The 19,135-nt window shown below is 46.1% G+C and overlaps 1 protein-coding gene across 2 annotated transcripts; it reads left to right on the top strand.

The window, feature by feature from the left end:
* The first annotated feature begins 6,749 nt into the window (after positions 1 to 6,749).
* CKAP2 (cytoskeleton associated protein 2) lies at positions 6,750 to 17,609 on the top strand. 2 transcript variants are annotated; one of them, XM_075262931.1, is made up of 9 exons: positions 6,750 to 6,974; positions 7,623 to 7,689; positions 8,795 to 8,864; positions 10,433 to 11,097; positions 13,439 to 13,682; positions 13,962 to 14,132; positions 14,472 to 14,532; positions 16,235 to 16,490; positions 16,978 to 17,609. In XM_075262931.1, exons 1-9 carry the CDS (start codon positions 6,914 to 6,916, stop codon positions 17,249 to 17,251), a joined length of 1,869 nt encoding a protein of 622 aa, XP_075119032.1. In that variant the 5' UTR covers positions 6,750 to 6,913; the 3' UTR covers positions 17,252 to 17,609. The 2 variants fall into 2 exon arrangements, with proteins under 2 accessions (XP_075119032.1, XP_075119031.1); XM_075262930.1 differs by having other exon boundaries at positions 7,602 to 7,689.
* Positions 17,610 to 19,135: the final 1,526 nt, after the last annotated feature.

Raw genomic sequence — 19,135 nt, 5'->3', positions numbered from 1 at the left:
GGGAAATGGATTGGGAATGGCTGGTTCAGAATTTGGTAATTGTCTTTGGTCAAGAAATGAATAGGCCGAGTCCTGGGGGAAGCTGGTAGGGTATAACAATATTTAACTTTCTCTAAGTCCACTCTTCATACAATGGAAACTACGACTTGAATCATCTGTAGTTTCCTTAACATTGGTTACTGAAGTGGGAAGAAGAATATCAGGTAGGAATTCAGGATGAAAATGAACCGAATGTCCATTCTGAAGTATTTGCTGTGTCAAGTACAAAACCCTGTATAAATACTTAGAGTCAGAGTCGCCATTAGGGTGCATTCACACTACGTAAACAGCAGCTTATTCTGAATGTAAAACACGTTCAGAATAAGCGGCGTATAAAGCAGTTCCATTCATTTCTATGGGAGCCGGCATACGAGCGCTCCCCATAGAAATGAATGGGCTGCTTTTTTCACTACGAGCAATCCCATTGAAGTGAATGGAAAGTGCCCGCGTGTACGGCTCGGCATGAGCAGAGCTTGCCGTACACCCAGCGCTTCCCATTCACTTCAATGGGAGCGCTCGTAGTCAAAAAAGCAGCCCATTCATTTCTATGGGGACCGCTCGTATGCCGGCTCCCATAGAAATGAATGGAACTGCTTTATACGCCGCTTATTCTGAACGTGTTTTACGTTCAGAATAAGCTGCCGTTTACGTAGTGTGAAGGCACCCTTACAAGATTTCTTACGTCTTACCTATTTGAATAAAGATTACCCCATTTTTAAAACCAGAATTGCGTATGGCTTATTTTCTTCACAATTTGTTCAGTAGTTTAGAATGGGTTAAAATCATAAAACAAGGGGGCCACATGGTGGCTCAGTGGTTAGCACTGCAGCCTTGCAACGCTGAGGTCCTGGTGTTCAAATCCCACCAAGGAAAAAAAAAACATCTGCAAGGAGTTTGTATGTTCTCCCCATGTTTGCACAGATTTCCATCCCATATTCCAAAAAGACATACTGATAGGGAAAAAATGTACATTGTGAGCTCCATGTGGGCTCACAATCTACATAAAAAAAAAAAAAATCATAAAACAAGCAATACTTAGCTTATTGATCCATCCAACACCGCTCCCCCCCTCGTATCTGTACTTCCTGCTTCAGTGATGGCGCCCCTATACATGGACATGTGGCTGCCACAGGCCATCAATGGCAGAACCATCGGCATCCATGACAGTTCTATGTGGACTTGTCAACTATGGGAAGAAGCTGTTTGTAGCTTTGCCACAGATATCCGGAGCAAAACTGTCTAATTTGAGTCAGAGAAGTCTCCAGAGAGCAAAGGCAGAGCCTAATAGGATGACTGTTAGTATTTTACTGAGAGGCATAATACTCAGCAATGCATATGTATTGCTTCTCCATGGACTCCCAGCTAACACCCTCGCCCCCCTCCAGTCCACCTTAAACTGCGCTGCTCGTTTAATTCACCTCAACCCCCCGATCTTCATCGGCTGCTCCCCTCTGCCAGTCCCTCCACTGGTACCTATAGCCCAGCAAATTGAGTTCAAGCTACTAACGTTAACATTCAAAGTCATCCACAACCTGTCCCCTCCATATATCTCTGAACTAATCTCCCGCTACCTGCCCACACGTAACCTCAGATCCTCCAATGACCTCCTACTCCGCTCTGCCCTCATCCACTCCTCACACAACCATCTCCAAGATTTCTCCCGTGCATCCCCCATACTCTGGAACTCCTTACAAAGACACATAAGACTGACCCCACAATCACAGGCTTCAAGAAGGTCCCGAAGACTCACCTATTCAGGAAGGCCTACAACCTCCAATAACACTATCACTGCACCCCCATCTGTACAGTCTCCCCCTCTCCTTCTGTCTCTACCCCCCTTCCCTCATAGATTGTAAGCCCTCGAGGCAGGGCCCTCTACCCCACTGTGCCAGTCGGTCACTGTTAGTATTATATATGTTTGTATATTTTGTGTATTGTATGTAACCCCCAAATGTAAAGCACCATGGAATTAATTAATGGTGCTATATAAACAATAATAATAGTGTTAGTGATTGATTCTTTGGCCTACAAGCTAGGGACAGCTTCATTATAGGAGGTAGTGACGTCTTGTGTTCTTTGCTGAGGCTGCTGATTGGCTGTCGTGGTCACCTGCGGTGAGGATTTCCACTGGCCAGAAGAAAATACTTGTGCCCGTGTCCGCCCAGGGGTCTCCGTCCTATTCCCCAGTGAAACTAAACAGGGGACGGCTTGAATGGGTTATTTGAATGAGTTTTAAAAGCAAACCATCGGTGTCCGTATTTAGCCTCTCCGCAGGAAAACCTACACAAAGTAGGACATGCAGGACACCTGAACGGAAACCTAATCCACTTAAAGAGGACCTTTCACCACTTTTGGGCACATGCAGTGTTATATACTGCCAGAAAGCCGACAGTGCGCTGATTTCAGCGCACTGTCGGCTTTCCCGATCTGTGCCCGGTGTAAAGAGCTTACGGTGCCGATACCGTAGTGCTTTATGGTCAGAAGGGCGTTTCTGACCATTAGCCAGAGACGTCCTTCTGCCTCGCGGCACCAATCGCGCTGTGCTGTGGAGCGGGGAGGAACGCCCCCTCCCTCTCCTGATAATACTCGTCTATGGACGAGCGCTGTGAGCAGAGGGAGGGGGCGTTCCTCCCCGCTCCACAGCACAGCGCGATTGGCGCCGCGAGGCAGAAGGACGTCTCTGGCTAATGGTCAGAAACGCCCTTCTGACCATAGAGCACTACGGTACCGGCACCGTAAGCTCTTTACAGCGGGCACAGATCGGGAAAGCTGACAGTGCGCTGAAATCAGCGCACTGTCGGCTTTCTGGCAGTATATAACACTGCATGTGCTCAAAAGTGGTGAAAGGTCCTCTTTAAAAATGTGGTTGTCAGTGCAATTCTGCGGACCCCATACACTATAATGGGGTCCACTGGGCTACTGCTTGTAAAGGTAGAGAAATGCGCCACTTGTAGGTCTCTCCGCATTTTTACAGCAGAACGGAAAGGAATCCGCAGGTGCAGAGCAGGCACAGGTGTGAACTGAGCCTATGTCCCAGGGACCTCCCTGCACTCAAATCAAATCGGCTTTATTGGCACGTCCAAATGGATATCTGGCATTGCCAAAGCTAGTAAAGTGGGGGGGGGGGGGGAGTTGGAGTCAAGGGGGAGAGTATGGGGGGGGGTGACTGATTTGGGGTATAACAGACCGTGGAGTCTCATCTTCCTCTTAGTTGGTGACAGCTGTATGGGAGGGGGGGGGGGGGTTTGGGGTATAACAGTCCGTGGAGTCTCATCTTCCTCTGGTTTGGTGACAGCTGGACACGTATTGGGCAGCGATCTCCACAGTGGCCTCTTCTTCTCCCAGTAGGATGTAGAGTTTCCTCTTCTCGTCTGCAGATATGAAGTCTGGGATGTGGGCAGAGAGTCTTTGGTAGTAGACGGCCCTCACAGCTGAGTACCGTATTTTTCGGACTATAAGACGCACTTTTTTCCCCCCAAATTTGGGGGGAAAAGAAGGGTGCGTCTTATAGTCCGAATGTGGCCGCCCGGCATCCGCTGTAATAGAGAGGCGGATGCCGGCGATGGATAGACGCCGGCACAGGTGCCGGGGCCTGAGACATCGCTGCCCTGCATGAAGCCAGCAGCGGGAGGAACGATGCTGCTATTCCGCTCCTCCGTCCCCCCGCCGGGAATATCAGCATGGAGCGCAGCGATGTCTCAGGCCCGGCACCTGTGCTGGCGTCTATCCCTCGCCGGCATCCGCCTCTCTAGTACAGCGGTACAGCAGTATTGGCGGCCCCTTCTCCCCCGGGGCTGGTCCCCACCGGCCCCATACCTGTAAAGTTGCAGGCCGGCTCCTGCGCGGCGATATCGCAGGAGCCGACCTGTTTGGGTGACAGCCGGGAGCCTAATGAAGGCTCCCAGGCCTGTCACTGCTATATTAGTATTGCGGCTGGGTCTATGACCAGCCGTAATAGTAATATACAGAATGTCCCATAGACGGCAAAACAGTTGTATTGCCGTCTATGGGACTTGCAATCAAATCAAATATAGAGGACTCCAAGCTGACTATAAGCAAAGGTCTGGTAAGAGAGCACTTAGCCAAGTTACAGGAAACCAAGTCCCCAGGACCAGATGATTTACACCCTAGAGTCCTGAAAGAGATAGCAGAGGAAATAACAGAACCCCTTGCTATAATCTTCGGTAAGTCATGGGAAACAGGAGTGGTCCCTTTAGATTGGAAAAGGGCAAATGTTGTCCCCATCTACAAAAAGGGGAAAAGGGACGATCCAGGAAATTACAGGCCGGTAAGTCTGACCTCGATAGCAGGAAAAATCTTTGAGCAAATTGTCAAGGAACATTTACTTCGGTACCTGGATGGGAAGGCATTAATTAACCAGAGCCAGCACGGCTTTATGACCAATAAATCTTGTCAGACTAACCTGATTTCCTTCTACAACAAAATCACTGAATGGTTGGACCAAGGGAATGCTGTGGACATAGTATATCTTGACTTCAGTAAGGCATTTGATAAAGTATCACATAACCTTCTTATTGAAAAAATGATTAAGTATGGCTTTGACAAAAAATCAGTTAGGTGGATTCACAACTGGCTTAATGATCGGGCACAACGAGTAATACTAAATGGCTACACATCGAACTGGAAGAAAGTCAAAAGCGGGGTGCCTCAGGGCTCTGTTCTGGGCCCAGTACTTTTTAATATCTTTATAAATGATCTGGACGATGGAATTATTGGGGAACTCATAAAATTTGCAGATGATACGAAGATAGGAGGAATAGCCAACACTAGAGAGGAGAGAGAGCGTATTCAAAAGGACTTAGACACACTGGAACAATGGGCTGAGGCGAACAAAATGGTATTTAACAGGGACAAATGCAAAGTTCTACATCTGGGTAACAGAAATGTAAAAAACATATATAGTATGGGAGGAATAGAACTAAGTGATAGCATAGGGGAAAAGGACTTGGGCATAATAGTAGATCACAAATTCAACATGAGCCAACAGTGCGGTGCTGCTGCAAAAAAGGCGAATAAAATTCTGGGATGTATTAAGACAAGCATTGAATCTAGATCAAGAGAGGTCATTATTCCGCTGTACTCTTCCCTGGTCAGACCACACCTGGAATACTGTGTACAGTTCTGGGCGCCTCAATTCAAGAAAGACATCGATATATTGGAGCAAGTCCAGAGAAGAGCAACCAAAATGGTGGAAGGTCTGCAAACCATGTCCTATGAGGAGCGGCTAAAAGAACTGGGACTGTTTAGTTTGCAGAAGAGAAGGCTGAGGGGAGATTTAATAGCAGTCTACAAATATCTGAAAGGTAGTCACAGTGCAGAGGGATCTCCCCTATTCTCATTAGCACAAGGAAGTACAAGAAGCAATGGGATGAAACTAAAGGGAAAGAGATACAGATTAGACATTAGGAAAAACTTTCTGACAGTGAGGGTAGTGAGAGAGTGGAATAGGCTGCCACGGGAGGTGGTGGGCGCTCCATCAATGGAAATCTTCAAGCGGAATCTGGATAAACATATAGCTGGGATGATTTAGGAAAACCTGCACTCGCAGGGGGTTGGACCCGATGGCCCTTGAGAAAGAAAGAAAGAAAGAAAGAAAGAAAGACAGAAAGACAGAAAGACAGAAAGAAAGAAAGAAAGAAAGAAAGAAAGAAATGACTGCAGGTTCAAGCCCCCGGGGGGGAATAAAATAGTAAAAAAAAAAAACTTTGAAAATATATAATAAAAAAATGAAATAAAAGTTCTAAATCACCTCCTTTCCCTAGAATATATATAAAAGTAGAAAATCATATGTCAAACACATACACATTAGGTATCCCTGTGTCTGAAAATGCCCAGTCTTTTTCCCTATTTTCCTCCTCTAAGACATGCGTCTTATAGTCCAGTGCGTCTTATAAGTCTGAAAAATACGGTATTTGGTGCAGTGTAGCAGGAAGTGGGTCTCATCTTCTAGGGCCCCCTGGTCACAGTGCTGGCACAGTCTGTTCTCCCGTGGCTTGTACGTTTGCCTGTATTGCCCCGTCTCTATCTCCAGGTTGTGGGCGCTCAGTCTGTACCGGCTCAGGGTCTGTCTGTGTTTGGGGTGGCGTACTCTCTCCAGTATGGTGGCCATGATGTAGTCTCTTTGCAGTGACTGGTACACGGTGAGTTTCTTGGAGTTATTTATTGCGCTTCTCCATTCCTCGATGTACCGCTCTCTATCTCTCTCAATGACCCCTTTTATTTGAGCCTTGTTCAGGGCATGTTGGGGGTTTTGGTTTGGCAGATGGCTGATGCCTATGGGAGGTGACTACGAGGGAGTTTCTGACCATCCAGAGAGTCAGACCATTCTAGTGTAGACTGGAGCAGCTCCAGGTAGGTCCTGCCCCGGCAACTCCAATATAGTCACCTGACTAGTGAATTGTCTACAGTTGCGATGCTGTAGTCAGGACCTATCAGCTACAAATCCATGCCTCCATGCTAAACGTCACCCGTTAAACAGCCAGGCAATTGTAAAGGACAGCCCCGGAGTGGAGGGGCCTTAGAACATAACATATGGGTCTCGTCTTCCGTCACGTGTGTGGGAAAAGCACCGCCCCTCTGTTTGGGCACGAGGGATACAACAAACAAGCCCTCTCAAGCCTGTGCACAGCTCGGGCGGTTTGCCCGTCACGTGATGCCAACTTTAAATTGATTCGTCCCCAGATAACAACACAATGTGAGAGCCAATCAAAGCCTTCAGTGCTCTCAGGGCTGTGCTGTGATAGGTCAATGCGCAAGACGCTGACCAATCGTGTGGGCGGTCGAGAAGCGACTGGCAGCTGCGCTGTGGTGCGGAGTTCAATTCAAAATCGGAGGCGACGGACTGAGTGCGGACATGAGCGTGTCTACGGTACAGCCGCTACCGCATAGCAGGAGGCAACAGCCCGGCAACCGAGGTGAGTGGGAGTGGGAGTGCGAGCGTGTAGTGTGCTCAGCATGGTGAGGGCTAGTAAGACTACGCGATGGCCACTGCGCGCTGTCATTGCCTTATAGTGTCTCAGTGTGTGTAACTACACGTGCCTGTGACTTGTCTCTGCTTTATAGGGGTGCACCTGATGCATCAGCCATGTAGCAGTAATGTGACGAGCACCTGATGAACGTGTCAATGGCCAGGGCTGCAGTGTGAATGGTTCTGGACACCTTCAAGGGCACTAACTTGAATAGGAGTGGCCCTGCCTGTCTGCTACCTCACCACAGCTGATCTGTGTGGGGTCCAGGTCTTGTGGATAGGGGGGTCTGCCAGGATTACGCTGTCTTTATACTGAAACTGGGGGAGAGGAACGTCCTCCGTACAGAAGTTTTCTCTCCGTCCATTTTAGATGGAATCTGTAGCATGGTAGATGTGATCTTAGCCTTATACACTGTATGTACACCAAAGAAGCGGTGTCTTTACAAATTACACCCAGCAGAAAACAAACCTTTCTCCAGCTAGGTCACCTAGGAATGGAAGCTGGCAATGTCTTTTGGAAATGCTATCTTTATGGTTAATTATCATTAAAATCTTCTTTTGTTTCCTACATCAGAGGAAAGAAGAAGGAAACCAGAAGTGTCTATAACCAAGAAAACAGCTGCGCAGAAAGCACGTGTGGCTGAGAGGCGACCTGACATCAGGTTAGTAGATCATGTACAGAAAGGACACGACTTCTATTCATATCTGGGGGGTGTATATGTTAGCAGAGTGTCCGTCAGTGTATGGTGTGTACATGTACAAGAGATAAAAGCTAGCCCACACATTCGATCTGTATCAGCTGCCGTGCGACCTACTGACCATACAATGTGTTTTGGGAGTCTCCCAACTGTCTTCCCAGTGGTAGATGTGGGTGGAGGGAAGTCGCTGTCAGCTGCCTTCTCCTGTCCTACCAGTCTGGTACGCATAAAGGAGTCACGCCAGATGGCGTCTAACGTGTATGGTCAACTAAAGACTGGTCTGCAACATTGACCTTGCAGACCAAACTTTAGTGGCTGCGATATTCTGCAGTGAAGAGCCATTTGGGGTCAGTCAGAAACTAAATGGTGTATCTTGGGATGAACCGTGGATTTCTGGACTCGTTCTAACTACTGATACCCAAGTTGCTCTACCTCCTCGCCTGAGATAACCGGTAGGTCGTTTCCTGTGGGTGTTGACTATGTACTATGGGGGCTCACTTGACTATTACAAATAAGTATGGCAGCCCACATAGTACAGGTAACCAACTATCTGTGAACAAGAGGAAAGAGACAGATCGGACTCAGGTTCCGGTTGCTGGTTTCAATCACATTACTGAGAGCCAGAAACCCGAAGTAGTACTTGAGAATTTGAGTTTTTAAAAACAACCCTTTTAAAATTGACATTGAGATCATTAGTTCTTTGCCACAAACTTTCCAATAGGAGGAATATCTGACCAGCTGTAAAGATGTTTGGGCATTTATCATGGCCGTGTGAGGTCTTACAGCAATGACCAGGCGTGTTGTGGTGTTCTCCTTTATACTGTACTCCTTTCTTTGGACTTTGCTGTCCTTTTAAAACCACGTCTCCTCCATGTAATCCTGGGATCTGTCGCTGCATATGTGTGCAGGTATCATATGTTCATGTAGCCCTGTCTGTGCATGTGTAGTGCACCCATAGTAGTAAGACCAGAGAATTGTAAATTAAATGTCAGTGTACACTGTGTAGTTCATACCATACCATGCCGTGTCTGCACAGTACAGTTTAGTTATTTTATCTTTCTACCCAAAGGTCCCCATTAACGGAAAGGTCCAATCTTCAAAAGAAGCCAGATCAAGTTAAGAATATACCAAAGAAAATGGTAAGATGTTATTGGAGAAAACACTAGTTGTAGTGGTCAATGTATTAAAATATATATGTCTGGATTTTTCACCTGCAAAATCTGCAGCATATCTATCATGTGTGGACTCTTGCTAATGGTCACAACAGGTTCTCCTGCACAGTGTGGCCATGGCTGACGGCAGGATATGTTATATGCAGTGTGTAGGGTAGTGGCATCAAAAATGAGCATTGTTGGGGTTCTAGGGATATCCTGGTTTCAGAAATGTTGTTTTGCTATCATGAAAAATTCTTTTCCCTTACAAGTGTAGATACAAAGCTGTGGTCGATATTCAGATACAAACGTTTGGATCCGTCGGGCTTTTTCATACAGTATTACTTATAGCCGTCTGCTCTGTAGATAGACTTGGTGGGTTGGTCTTGGGTGCAAAATATATAATGCATTGTAAGTATGTAATGTCAGGGTCTGGGGTTGCTAGGTGGGGTGGCATAGGCACAAAAGTCCAGTTTCTTTAGTCCAAAACAAAGGTAGAGTTTATTTTCACTCAAAAAGGTAGTGCAGCAACAAAAGTAAACAAAAATAAATACCTGCCCGGCTAGACTCTAACTAGAAAGAGAATAGGTTACCTCACCTAGAATAACAGAAATCCAAAAGCCAGTAGAATCATTCAGGACAAAGCTCCAAAAATATGACCTCTGTCGGCTCTCCAGCCAAGCTCTGCCCCCAGTCTGCTGCTGGAGCTGGCTTCTTAAAGGGGCTCTGTCAGCAAAATCATGCTGATAGAGCCCCACATATGCGTGAATAGCCTTTAAAAAGGCTATTCAGGCACCGTAAATGTTATATTAAACTACCCCCCTTCCAGGGTGCGCTGTCTTCTTCATCCACGCCTCTTCTTCCTCCGGTCCCGTCCTCCTCCGGCGCTCGCGAACTGACACTGATAAAAAAAAAATGGCCTGGGCGACTGCGCAGCAGCCGTAGTAGAAGCCGCATGCTACTGCGCAGGCGCCCAGGCCATTTTTTTATATCCGTGTCAGTTCACGAGCGTGGGATGAAGAAGACACACCCTGAATGCCCGCCCAGCGTGCACGATGCGTAAGTAGATCATATTTTTTTTTTTTTTTTTTTTTTTTTAGGGTTTTATTTTAAAACGGGGGGGGAGGGGGGTAGTTTAATATAACATTTACGGTGCCTGAATAGCCTTTTTAAAAGCTATTCACGCATATGTGGGGCTCTATCAGCATGATTTTGCTGATAGAGCCCCTTTAAGCCTCCTTGTCGAGTAGACTCAACAGCTGAGTCGCTGCCGGAACATCTCCATAGTGTAGACTGGAGTGGGGTGGACTGACGGGTCCCACTACCAATCCTACCTGCCATTCCTAAAAATCCAGCCCAGTGTCCGGAACTTTGCTATAACCCTCAGCAGACAGAATTATCTGCTGAGGAACATTCTTTCTGGAGTTTTCTCATCTCACCCACCTTAGTAGTCTGGGTGAAATGTATACCCCCTCCATTACCTGGCCAGCCATCGGCTTACAGTATAATTTACCAAATTGATATAAAATATTTCTACTATATTTGCTTCCTTTCAGGCTGAAGCTGTAAATAAAGAGAATATTCGGCCAGCTATAACCAGAGATGGTAAGAGTGTGACTTTCACCCAGTCGTTCCTGAAAACAAAAACTCTTAAGGAGAAACAAATGAAAGATGAGAAGGCAAAACTGGAATCTAAAAAGGAAGAGCCAAAACCTGCAACTAAACCCATTCTTGGTACTTACCGGGGGAAAGTTGTGCAGTCTAAAATCAATTCCTTCTGGAAGAACTCTGAAAACAAAAATCTGGCTGAGCAAAATATAACGGTTAAAAGTCAAGTACAGAGGCCGCAGTCATCTGCATCTGTTCCTGCAAAGACGGTGGTAAGATCATCTACAAATGTTAAACCAAAGCGGCCTGTGATTCCACCAGTTTCATCACAAGCAAGACCATCCGCTACTCTGACCAAGAGCGGGGTAGAGCCAGTGACCGTGCGAAGAACCACCCAAGTTCTTATCCAACAGAGAACAATGCAACAGAAGACACAGCCAGCTAAACCTCCATTGAAAAATGGAGTGGTGAAAAGTAACCCAGTGATTCAGAGCACAAAACCTTCTTCTGGGCCTGTAAAAACCCTGCCGGACCCTCAGAAGAACAAGCCTGCTCCTAAGCTGCCAACGGCCTGCAAATTCCCAAGAGCCAAAGAATCGGCTGAAGAGCGGAAGTAAGTAACATACATATGGCTGTATTCCGGATAGTTAGGGCGAGCTGTGTGTCTATGCTATTGATAATGTCACAAGTTGTATTGAAAGCTGCCATTTTGTGTTGTATATTAAAGGGTTGATCAATGAATATCACCGATCACCTTCCCACAGGGTGACTGACAATGGAGTTGAACAGAGATCTCAAGTGTCACCTGTCTCTCTGAAGCAATAGAGCAGATGCATGACCACTGCACATCTCACTTCTACAGGACTGCACCACTCTGCGTTTGGTATTCTGTATGGGGAGTCTACCTGGGACACCCCCGGGGGGGGGGGGGGGGGTACTCATGCAGACTCCACCAGACAGAATCCAAACACAGATGTGAACGGGGCTTTACACTTAAAGAGGACCTTTCATCAGATTGGGCACATGCAGTTTTATATACTGCTGGAAAGCTGACAGTGCACTGAATTCAGCGCACTGTCGGCTTTCCCGATCTGTGCCCGGTGTAAAGCGCTATCGGTCCCGGGACCGTAGTGCTTTAGTGTCAGAAGGGCGTTTCTGACAGTTAGCCAGGGACGCCCTTCTGCCCAGCAGCGCCTATCGCGCTGTAGAGTGTGAGCGGGGAGGAACGCCCCCTCCCTCTGCTCACACAGCTCGTCCATAGACGAGTATTATCAGGAGTGGGAGGGGGAGTTCCTCCCCGCTCCACAGTACAGCGCGATAGGCGCTGCTGGCAGAAGGGCGTCCCTGGCTAAGTGTCAGAAACGCCCTTCTGACTGTAAAGCGCTACGGCAGGGGTCCTCAAACTTTTTAAACAGTGGGCTGGAGGCAGAGCAGGTCGCACAGACATCGGGAGCGGTGCTCTCCAATAGGTAAAGTGAAGTGCGCTCCATGGCCTGGCCCAAGCTCCCCAGGAGCTTCATTGTAAATGCACGCCTGCCGATGTTGTTGGCGGTCCGCAGTTTGAGGACCCCTGCGCTACGGTACCGGGGCCGATAGTGCTTTACACCGGGCACAGATCGGGAAAGCCGACAGTGCGCTGAATTCAGCACACTGTCAGCTTTCCAGCAGTATATAAAACTGTATGTGCCCGATCTGATGAAAGGTCCTCTTTAAGAACCTGTCTCCCTTTTGGTCACGTTATGTGCTTATTTGAAGATGCTGCTTGCAAAGGAAGGGAGAGTTTCCCCCATAGGAATCTTGTGGATGTCAACTTTTCAGGGGAAATTAGAAATAAAGTGGTGGCTCTGAGCTGCTGCTCTACTTAGCAGTGATTTCTGGGTTTCTCTTTGAGCTCCGGGCATCTTTTGCATTTGATTACAACTACCATGTTACCTTGGTCCACTCACAGCTGACTCACACCACCTTAGGGTATGTTCACACTTTGGAAACCTTTTCCGCTATGTGAGATTTATTTATTTTTTTTTAAATTTTTCAGCGCGGTATCCCGCTCCTGAGTAAATGGGCCTAATCGGGAGTGAGTCTCACGCCGCGGATGCGTCAGCTAAGTAAGCCACGGAATCTGTGGGAAGATGGGGCATGGCGCTTCTATTTCCCTCTAGCTGAAAAAAATCGCTAGAAGGGGGAAAAAAGTGAGCGGTTTGCATTGAAGTGAATGGGAGCCTTTTTTGCAGGTGGATTCTGCCTGCAAAAAAAACTCCATTTGAATAGACCCCCTACAGTTTCCCTAGCTGGCTTGCCCACTACTAGCCTAACTCAACCCCCACCCATATCACACTTGCCTGTCTTCTGATCAAAACCTTCTGGGTACAGGACATCACTTCTTCTGGGCTACTAGTCATGCTGACTCTATTGTGCAGGAGTGGGCGGCTGGCAGACTTTAAGAGGAGGTGCTGGCCGCCCAGAAGAAGTGACATCCCAGCCCAGAAGGTTTGGATCAGAAGACAGGTAAGTATGATGGGGTGGGGGAAAGAGTTGTTAGGGTAGTAGTGGGAGGGCTGCCTAGGGAAACAGTAAGGTGGTGTGAGTCTGTGCTGAGTGGTCCAAGGCATCATGATAATTGTTTTAAACCTAAAAACAAAAAACCCATGTGAGCAAATGCAGAAGATGCCAGGAGCTCACAGAGGAACCCAGAAACCCCTTTAATGGACATGAGCTGCATACTTGCTCACAGCTACTACACAATGTGTTGCGGTGTAGCTGTGTCCAGAGTGCTGCAGCACCTTAATTGAATTGGCCTGACTGACTGAGCCGACCCTGCCAATCTGATATGTCCAGGTCATATTATAGTCTCAGTAAACCTCTTTAATACATGATGCAACAAGGGCCTTTAATAGGTCACGGTGAGATGCCTGGGTGAGACTTCTAGTAAACCTTCACTGTTGTTCATTGCTTAGGGCACGTTTGGCAGAATGGAGACAATCTAAGGGAAAAGTGATAAAAAGGCCACCAATGGCCGTCGTCCTACCGTCCACTTACAATATACAAAAGAAGGAGCCAAATGTTAAAACTGAGCCAGAGGAACCAAAAGAAGAGACTCGCCAGCTGTACTGGGCAACCATGGCTGAAGAGGATGAGCGGGAGCTGTTCACTCTAAAGCTGATCCAGATCTTTAGAGACTGCCAGAAGCTAATAGATGAGGTAATGGTCATGTCTTGTGTATTGCTTGTATTCATATTTCCAGTACAACTTAATGTGTTAACTTCATAGATTTAAAAAAAAGTACTATATTATATACTAAATGGTGGATGAGCGGCAACACTGATAGATGTATGACTGAGATGATAAGTGGGCTCTGATATACTGACCGATGTCTCCTGCTATCTAGGATTTTCTTTATAGCGATGCGGCACAAAACTCTTCTAATAGGAATTTTTTTTTTTTGTACAAATGACACATCTGTCTGTAAATTCTTAATAGGGTTGTCCAAAGGAAGAAGTTCTATCCGTTCTTGAAAAGCAAATCGAAACTGTTCCAGAGGCAAAGAAACTCTCTGGATACTGGGAGTGTCTTGCCCGTCTCGAGAAACGGGATGGACAGCTCTATAATGTGATTGCGGTCTGTGAGGAGGCCGTGTCTGCTGGCGCCCAAGTAAGTGAAACAAGTCTAAGGGCTTCTGCCTGCAAAAGTCATGGGGAATGGGGCAGATTTAATAATTATAACTCGCATTTTATTTTTTTTCGCTATTTACTCCAAGGGAATAAAAGCAGTCCATGGTCATGCGATGGACAGTCCATGGTCATGTGATGGACATACAAGTGCACAGATTATCAAGCAGCTGTTTGGTTACTGTGACTGTAACATGCTTGTCTATAGGCAGATATGTTGAGTGACATTTAGCATCTCTTGAATATTATATTTTTGTAACACTTATTGGAATATTTAGTATCTTTGTCTTGGAATGACTCTTAACAATGTTCCCATCTTTAGCCTCTTGAAGAGCTTCGTGCCATTCTCGCTGATGCCTTGGAGCAGCTGAAGCCTGACCCAGGTATGTTGTCTTCATCTTCTCAGATTATAACACTTCTGTGCTGATTCCCATACAGTGGGGGAATATATTAAGTTGGTGTCACAAAGCTATTTGAGCCAAAAATCACCACTTTTTCCACTTCCATCTAACGTGCGTGCCGCTTTTAGGAAAAGAGGGCAGTGATCATGGTGTGCGGGGGAAGAGGCGCCATGGCCAATTATTTACTGTAATTCATACCAGGAAACTAGAGTGACTTATACCTGAAATTAGCACCAATCCCTGACTGGCATAGATCTCAATTCTGTATAGGCTATAAAGCACCGGAGGATGTGCCAAAATTAAAAGGTCGGTGTTGAAACCTGCACCAGTCTTAATAAATTCCCTTTTAGTATCAACTAGAGATGAGCGTGTAGTATTCGCTCGACTACCTCCCCGCCATAGGTATGCGTGTAAGCGGCCGAACGCCAAGGGGTTAAGCGCATCGAATATTTGATGCGTTTAACCCCTTGGTGTTCGGCCGCTTACATGCATACCTATGGCGGGGAGGTATTCGATCAAATACTACATGCTCATCTCTAGTATCAACCTGTGTCCATCTTAAAGGGGTTGTCCAAAACCCCTAAATCCCCCGCCTAAGTTCAATTTTAAAAAATAAATACATAATCTATAATTGCCCATATTCCTGGATTGGTCCGCCCAGGGACTCTTTCTGATAATCCGGTGACGCTCTGTTTCACCACTTCCAAAACAGAACGTCACCAGAATGTCTTCTCTAAAAAAGTTTAAAATATATATTTTAGAGATCGAGTACATGTTCGATCGGATATCAGGCAGTTCCAGATGTTTGAGTCCAGGCGAACACCAGGCAAACTCATTAAAAATTGTATCCCCTCCCACTTTTTTTTTTTTTTTTTTTTTTTTTACCAATAACTGCACAGGGGAGGTGGGACAGGAACTACGACAATGGAGGCATCGGAAAAAGTAATTGGCTGGCTAAATCAGGTGACCTCCAATTTATAAGAATGGTGGATTTAATATCCGGTTCATATGAGACTGAACTATATAACTGTGAGACAGGGATAGATGTACAGGCGGGGTTAGCTAGAGATTACCTTTATTTAGGTGGGAATGTCACTCACCCAGCTCTTTGGGGCTCTATCTGGTTGGGATCCCTGTCAGCTTGCGATATGCCAGAGCTGACTTTTTCCCATAGGAATGCATTGACCAGCGTTGATTGGCCGAATGCCGTACAGAACCAGCAGTACAGAGTACAGAACTGGCAGAACCAGCGTTGATTGGCCGAATGCTGTACTCTGTATGGCATTCGGCCAATCAACAGTGGTCAATGCATTCCTATGGGAAAAATTCAGCTCCCACATATCGCAAGCTGACAGGGATCCCGACATAATACAGTGACTTGGGCATGTTAGATGCCACCAGACATGCTTCCCCTGCTGTCCCAGTTGTATTCCAGGGTGTTGGTATCATTTCCTGGGGTGTCATAGTGGACTTGGTGACTCTCCTGAGTCGAATATTGGTTTCCCCCCCCCTAAATGAGTATTTATTCCCCATAGACTATAATGGGGTTCGATGTTCGATTGAACAGTCCAGTATTGAGCGGCTACTCGAATTGAACTTCGAACGTTTCACTGTTCGCTCATCTCTATCTCTTCTATATAATTTTTTTTTCTTTTTTTTTTTTTTTCCCCCCTTCTCTCTATAGTTAAAGAAGAAAGTGTAAAACAAGAAAATGGGGAAGACCTGAAAAGTGAGGAGCTCCAGACTGAAGTGAAGGATGAGCCTTTAGAAAAGACTGCAAAGGGGAGGAGAAGGAGAGGTAGAGTTGCAGCTATGAAAAGTGAGCCAGAGAGCCAGTCTACACCCGACAAGCCACCCAGGTCAGATGGTACACCAGAACATGGAGGTGCTGCGTCATCCGTCATAAGATTCAATGTTCGTTCAACGCCACATTTGGAAAAGTAAGAGTTATACTGTTTATAAAAGTATTGGTGTATATGTGAGTGCTCCTGCTTGTGACCCCTGCATAGTAGTCCATGTTGTATAGTATCTGAATGGTCACCACGTAACTCCATACCCACAGGGGGAATGGTCTAGATGGCCACTGCTTCCCGTGACCTAAATTATCTATCTAACTGCAGAGACCGTTACGGTAACATTAAATGGCAGATTTGGCTATTTCTGGAACTAACCTAGAAGTGAACAGAGTAGTGTACAGGAGGGAGATGTGGGTTCTAGATGGGAACACTTTGTTAGCGGTTTGTCCACCATTACGCCATATCCACAAGATAAGAAATCAGTTGTGTATTGGAGGAGATTTGATCACTGGGACTCTGACCAATCACAAGAGTGTTGATCCCTTGTACCCTCTGTTTTTGTTGTAACATGTAGTGTAATCTGAACTGCCAATCTCCTAATAATGTGACTGCTTAACCTGTTTTAATACAGAATGAAGAAACTACAGCTGAATGAAGGAGATTCCAGCGTTAAGAGCTACAAATTTCTCACCCCCGTCAGACGCTCAAGTCGCCTGGAACGCAAATCTCACAGATTACCAGAAATGTTGAAGGACCACGATCCCTGTGTGTCTGATATCGATCAGTTGGGAGAGCTGGAAGATTCAGAGACCTGTGCCAACGCCTACATCTTCCGAAAAAACAGCGCACTTAATGAAGTTTCTGCAAAAAGCGCAACCAAGAAAGGAGTGGCCTCCTCAGACTGACTGGCCAGCACTTTATTAACCCTTGTCTATAGCCACGATTCTACTCTGCACAATACACTAATCCTTGTCATTGTTTTATATGTGTTGGTGTCTGTTCTACATTACTATCTGAGGATTTTTACGTCTATATTTTTCTCGTAAGAACAGTGATGGAAGCTGACCAGCGGGTCTATCGGCCCAATAATGGCTGCCATCTGTGTGTGCCAGCGAGTAGCGCATGTGCAAGCACTCCATAGGTGTAAAATTCCTCATAGAATGATTGTGTGCATATTGTATACTACAAAGGAGGCGGCCAGCTTCAACATTTTCTTTACTTTTGAGCTCCAGAATAAGGATGTTTCTTTAGGAACAGACTGTACATGAGATGACTAGATATAAGTGAATAGTATTCGAAACTAGAGTTTTGAATACCTTGCTCCCATAGGAATTCATGGGAGTGGCCGTAGAGCGGCCGGCGCTTAACCCCTTGCTGTACAGCCGCTCCCATGCATTCCTATGGGAGCGAGGTATTCAAAACTCTAGTTTCGAATACTATTCTCTCACGTCTAGAGATGACGTGTTGCGAGTACTTGTAACTGGTATTGTTTGGCTGGATTTTCACAAAGCTGCCAAGGGTCAGTGGAAAGTATGAATGACCCACATTGAAAATCTATGCCCTGCAGCATTTTATAACTTTTTCACATGTGCTGAATGGCATGAGCTTTTTGTATACCACCAGAACATTCATGTTTGGTCCCGAATTGGCACTGTGTAAACCTTCTGCTATTCAGCCCATGTGAAAGTGTATTTCAGAGTAATATAGATGCTGGGGCTGTGGTGGATAATACAGGCTCTGCTAGTAATGGGTGCCCTAAGGGTCTATTCACACGGAGGAAATTGGTGTGGCATTTCAGCACTGGGGGGAAAAAAAGAGCCGCTCATTGATTTAAAAGGAACCCATTGAAGTCAATAGGAGGCTTTTTTTTCAGTGCTGAAATTCCTCACCATTTTCCTCTGTGTGAATGGACCCTTAGGCTACATTCACATGTGCACCTGTGTCCATCGCAGACAACTCCTGCAAGTGCAGCCTCTTGTCCAGAAATGTCAGGGAGAAAACTATGCATACCTGACACCCACCCAAATAGTCGGTAGGGTTCCATGGGATTCATTGTCAGTCATTGGATGGACCGTTGTTCCATTCTTCTTCTCCTACAACGGATGGATGAAATGAGACAGATGTTAACTCTGAAAATTTTATAGTGTCCCTGCTTTAGCCAAAACAGTGGATTATACAAGTGCGGTCATGCACCATATTTGTTTTAACTATTTAACTTATTAAATATGAAATAAAAACTTACTGGAATTCATGTAAACCATTACTTCTCACCTGGGGGCTGGTCCACATTATAATACCTTAAGATTTTTTTAAGTTTTTGTCTTGGCATATCAACAGGCCTGCAGACGGCTTGGTCATATGAATCTCTCATGTTCCTCTTGTGAATCTGTTCTTCCATAGCCAACATACGGGTTTTGCAATATTTAAATTTGCTCTTTGGAGCAACAGTAACGCCCTCCAAAGAGATTGTTTGCATGTTGCCAAAAAAAAAAAAAGGGGGTGATCTCTTGGCAATGGAGACAGCAATTCACAACGGGAAAAACAGGTTGAGGTCCCCTGAATAAAGCACAATCTATCTGTGGGGCTAGGATGATGTGTTGGGTTCTGGTAGCTTAAGTCATACATGTCTACTTATAGATGGTTATACTATGGGGTGTGTTTTAGCAGTTACAGTAGGAGCACCCAGACCTCACATGGTTCCTTGGACCTCACTTTTAAAATCTCCATAGGATCCCTAAGCTCTGTTCACATCTTGGGCTACATCAGCAGGATAGACTGTAAGCAATAGG

Source organism: Leptodactylus fuscus, chromosome 2 (assembly GCF_031893055.1).
Source record: "Leptodactylus fuscus isolate aLepFus1 chromosome 2, aLepFus1.hap2, whole genome shotgun sequence".
Taxonomy (NCBI): domain Eukaryota; kingdom Metazoa; phylum Chordata; class Amphibia; order Anura; family Leptodactylidae; genus Leptodactylus; species Leptodactylus fuscus.
Note: the sequence above shows the minus strand (reverse complement) of the source record. Positions and strands in the feature narration are given on the sequence as shown.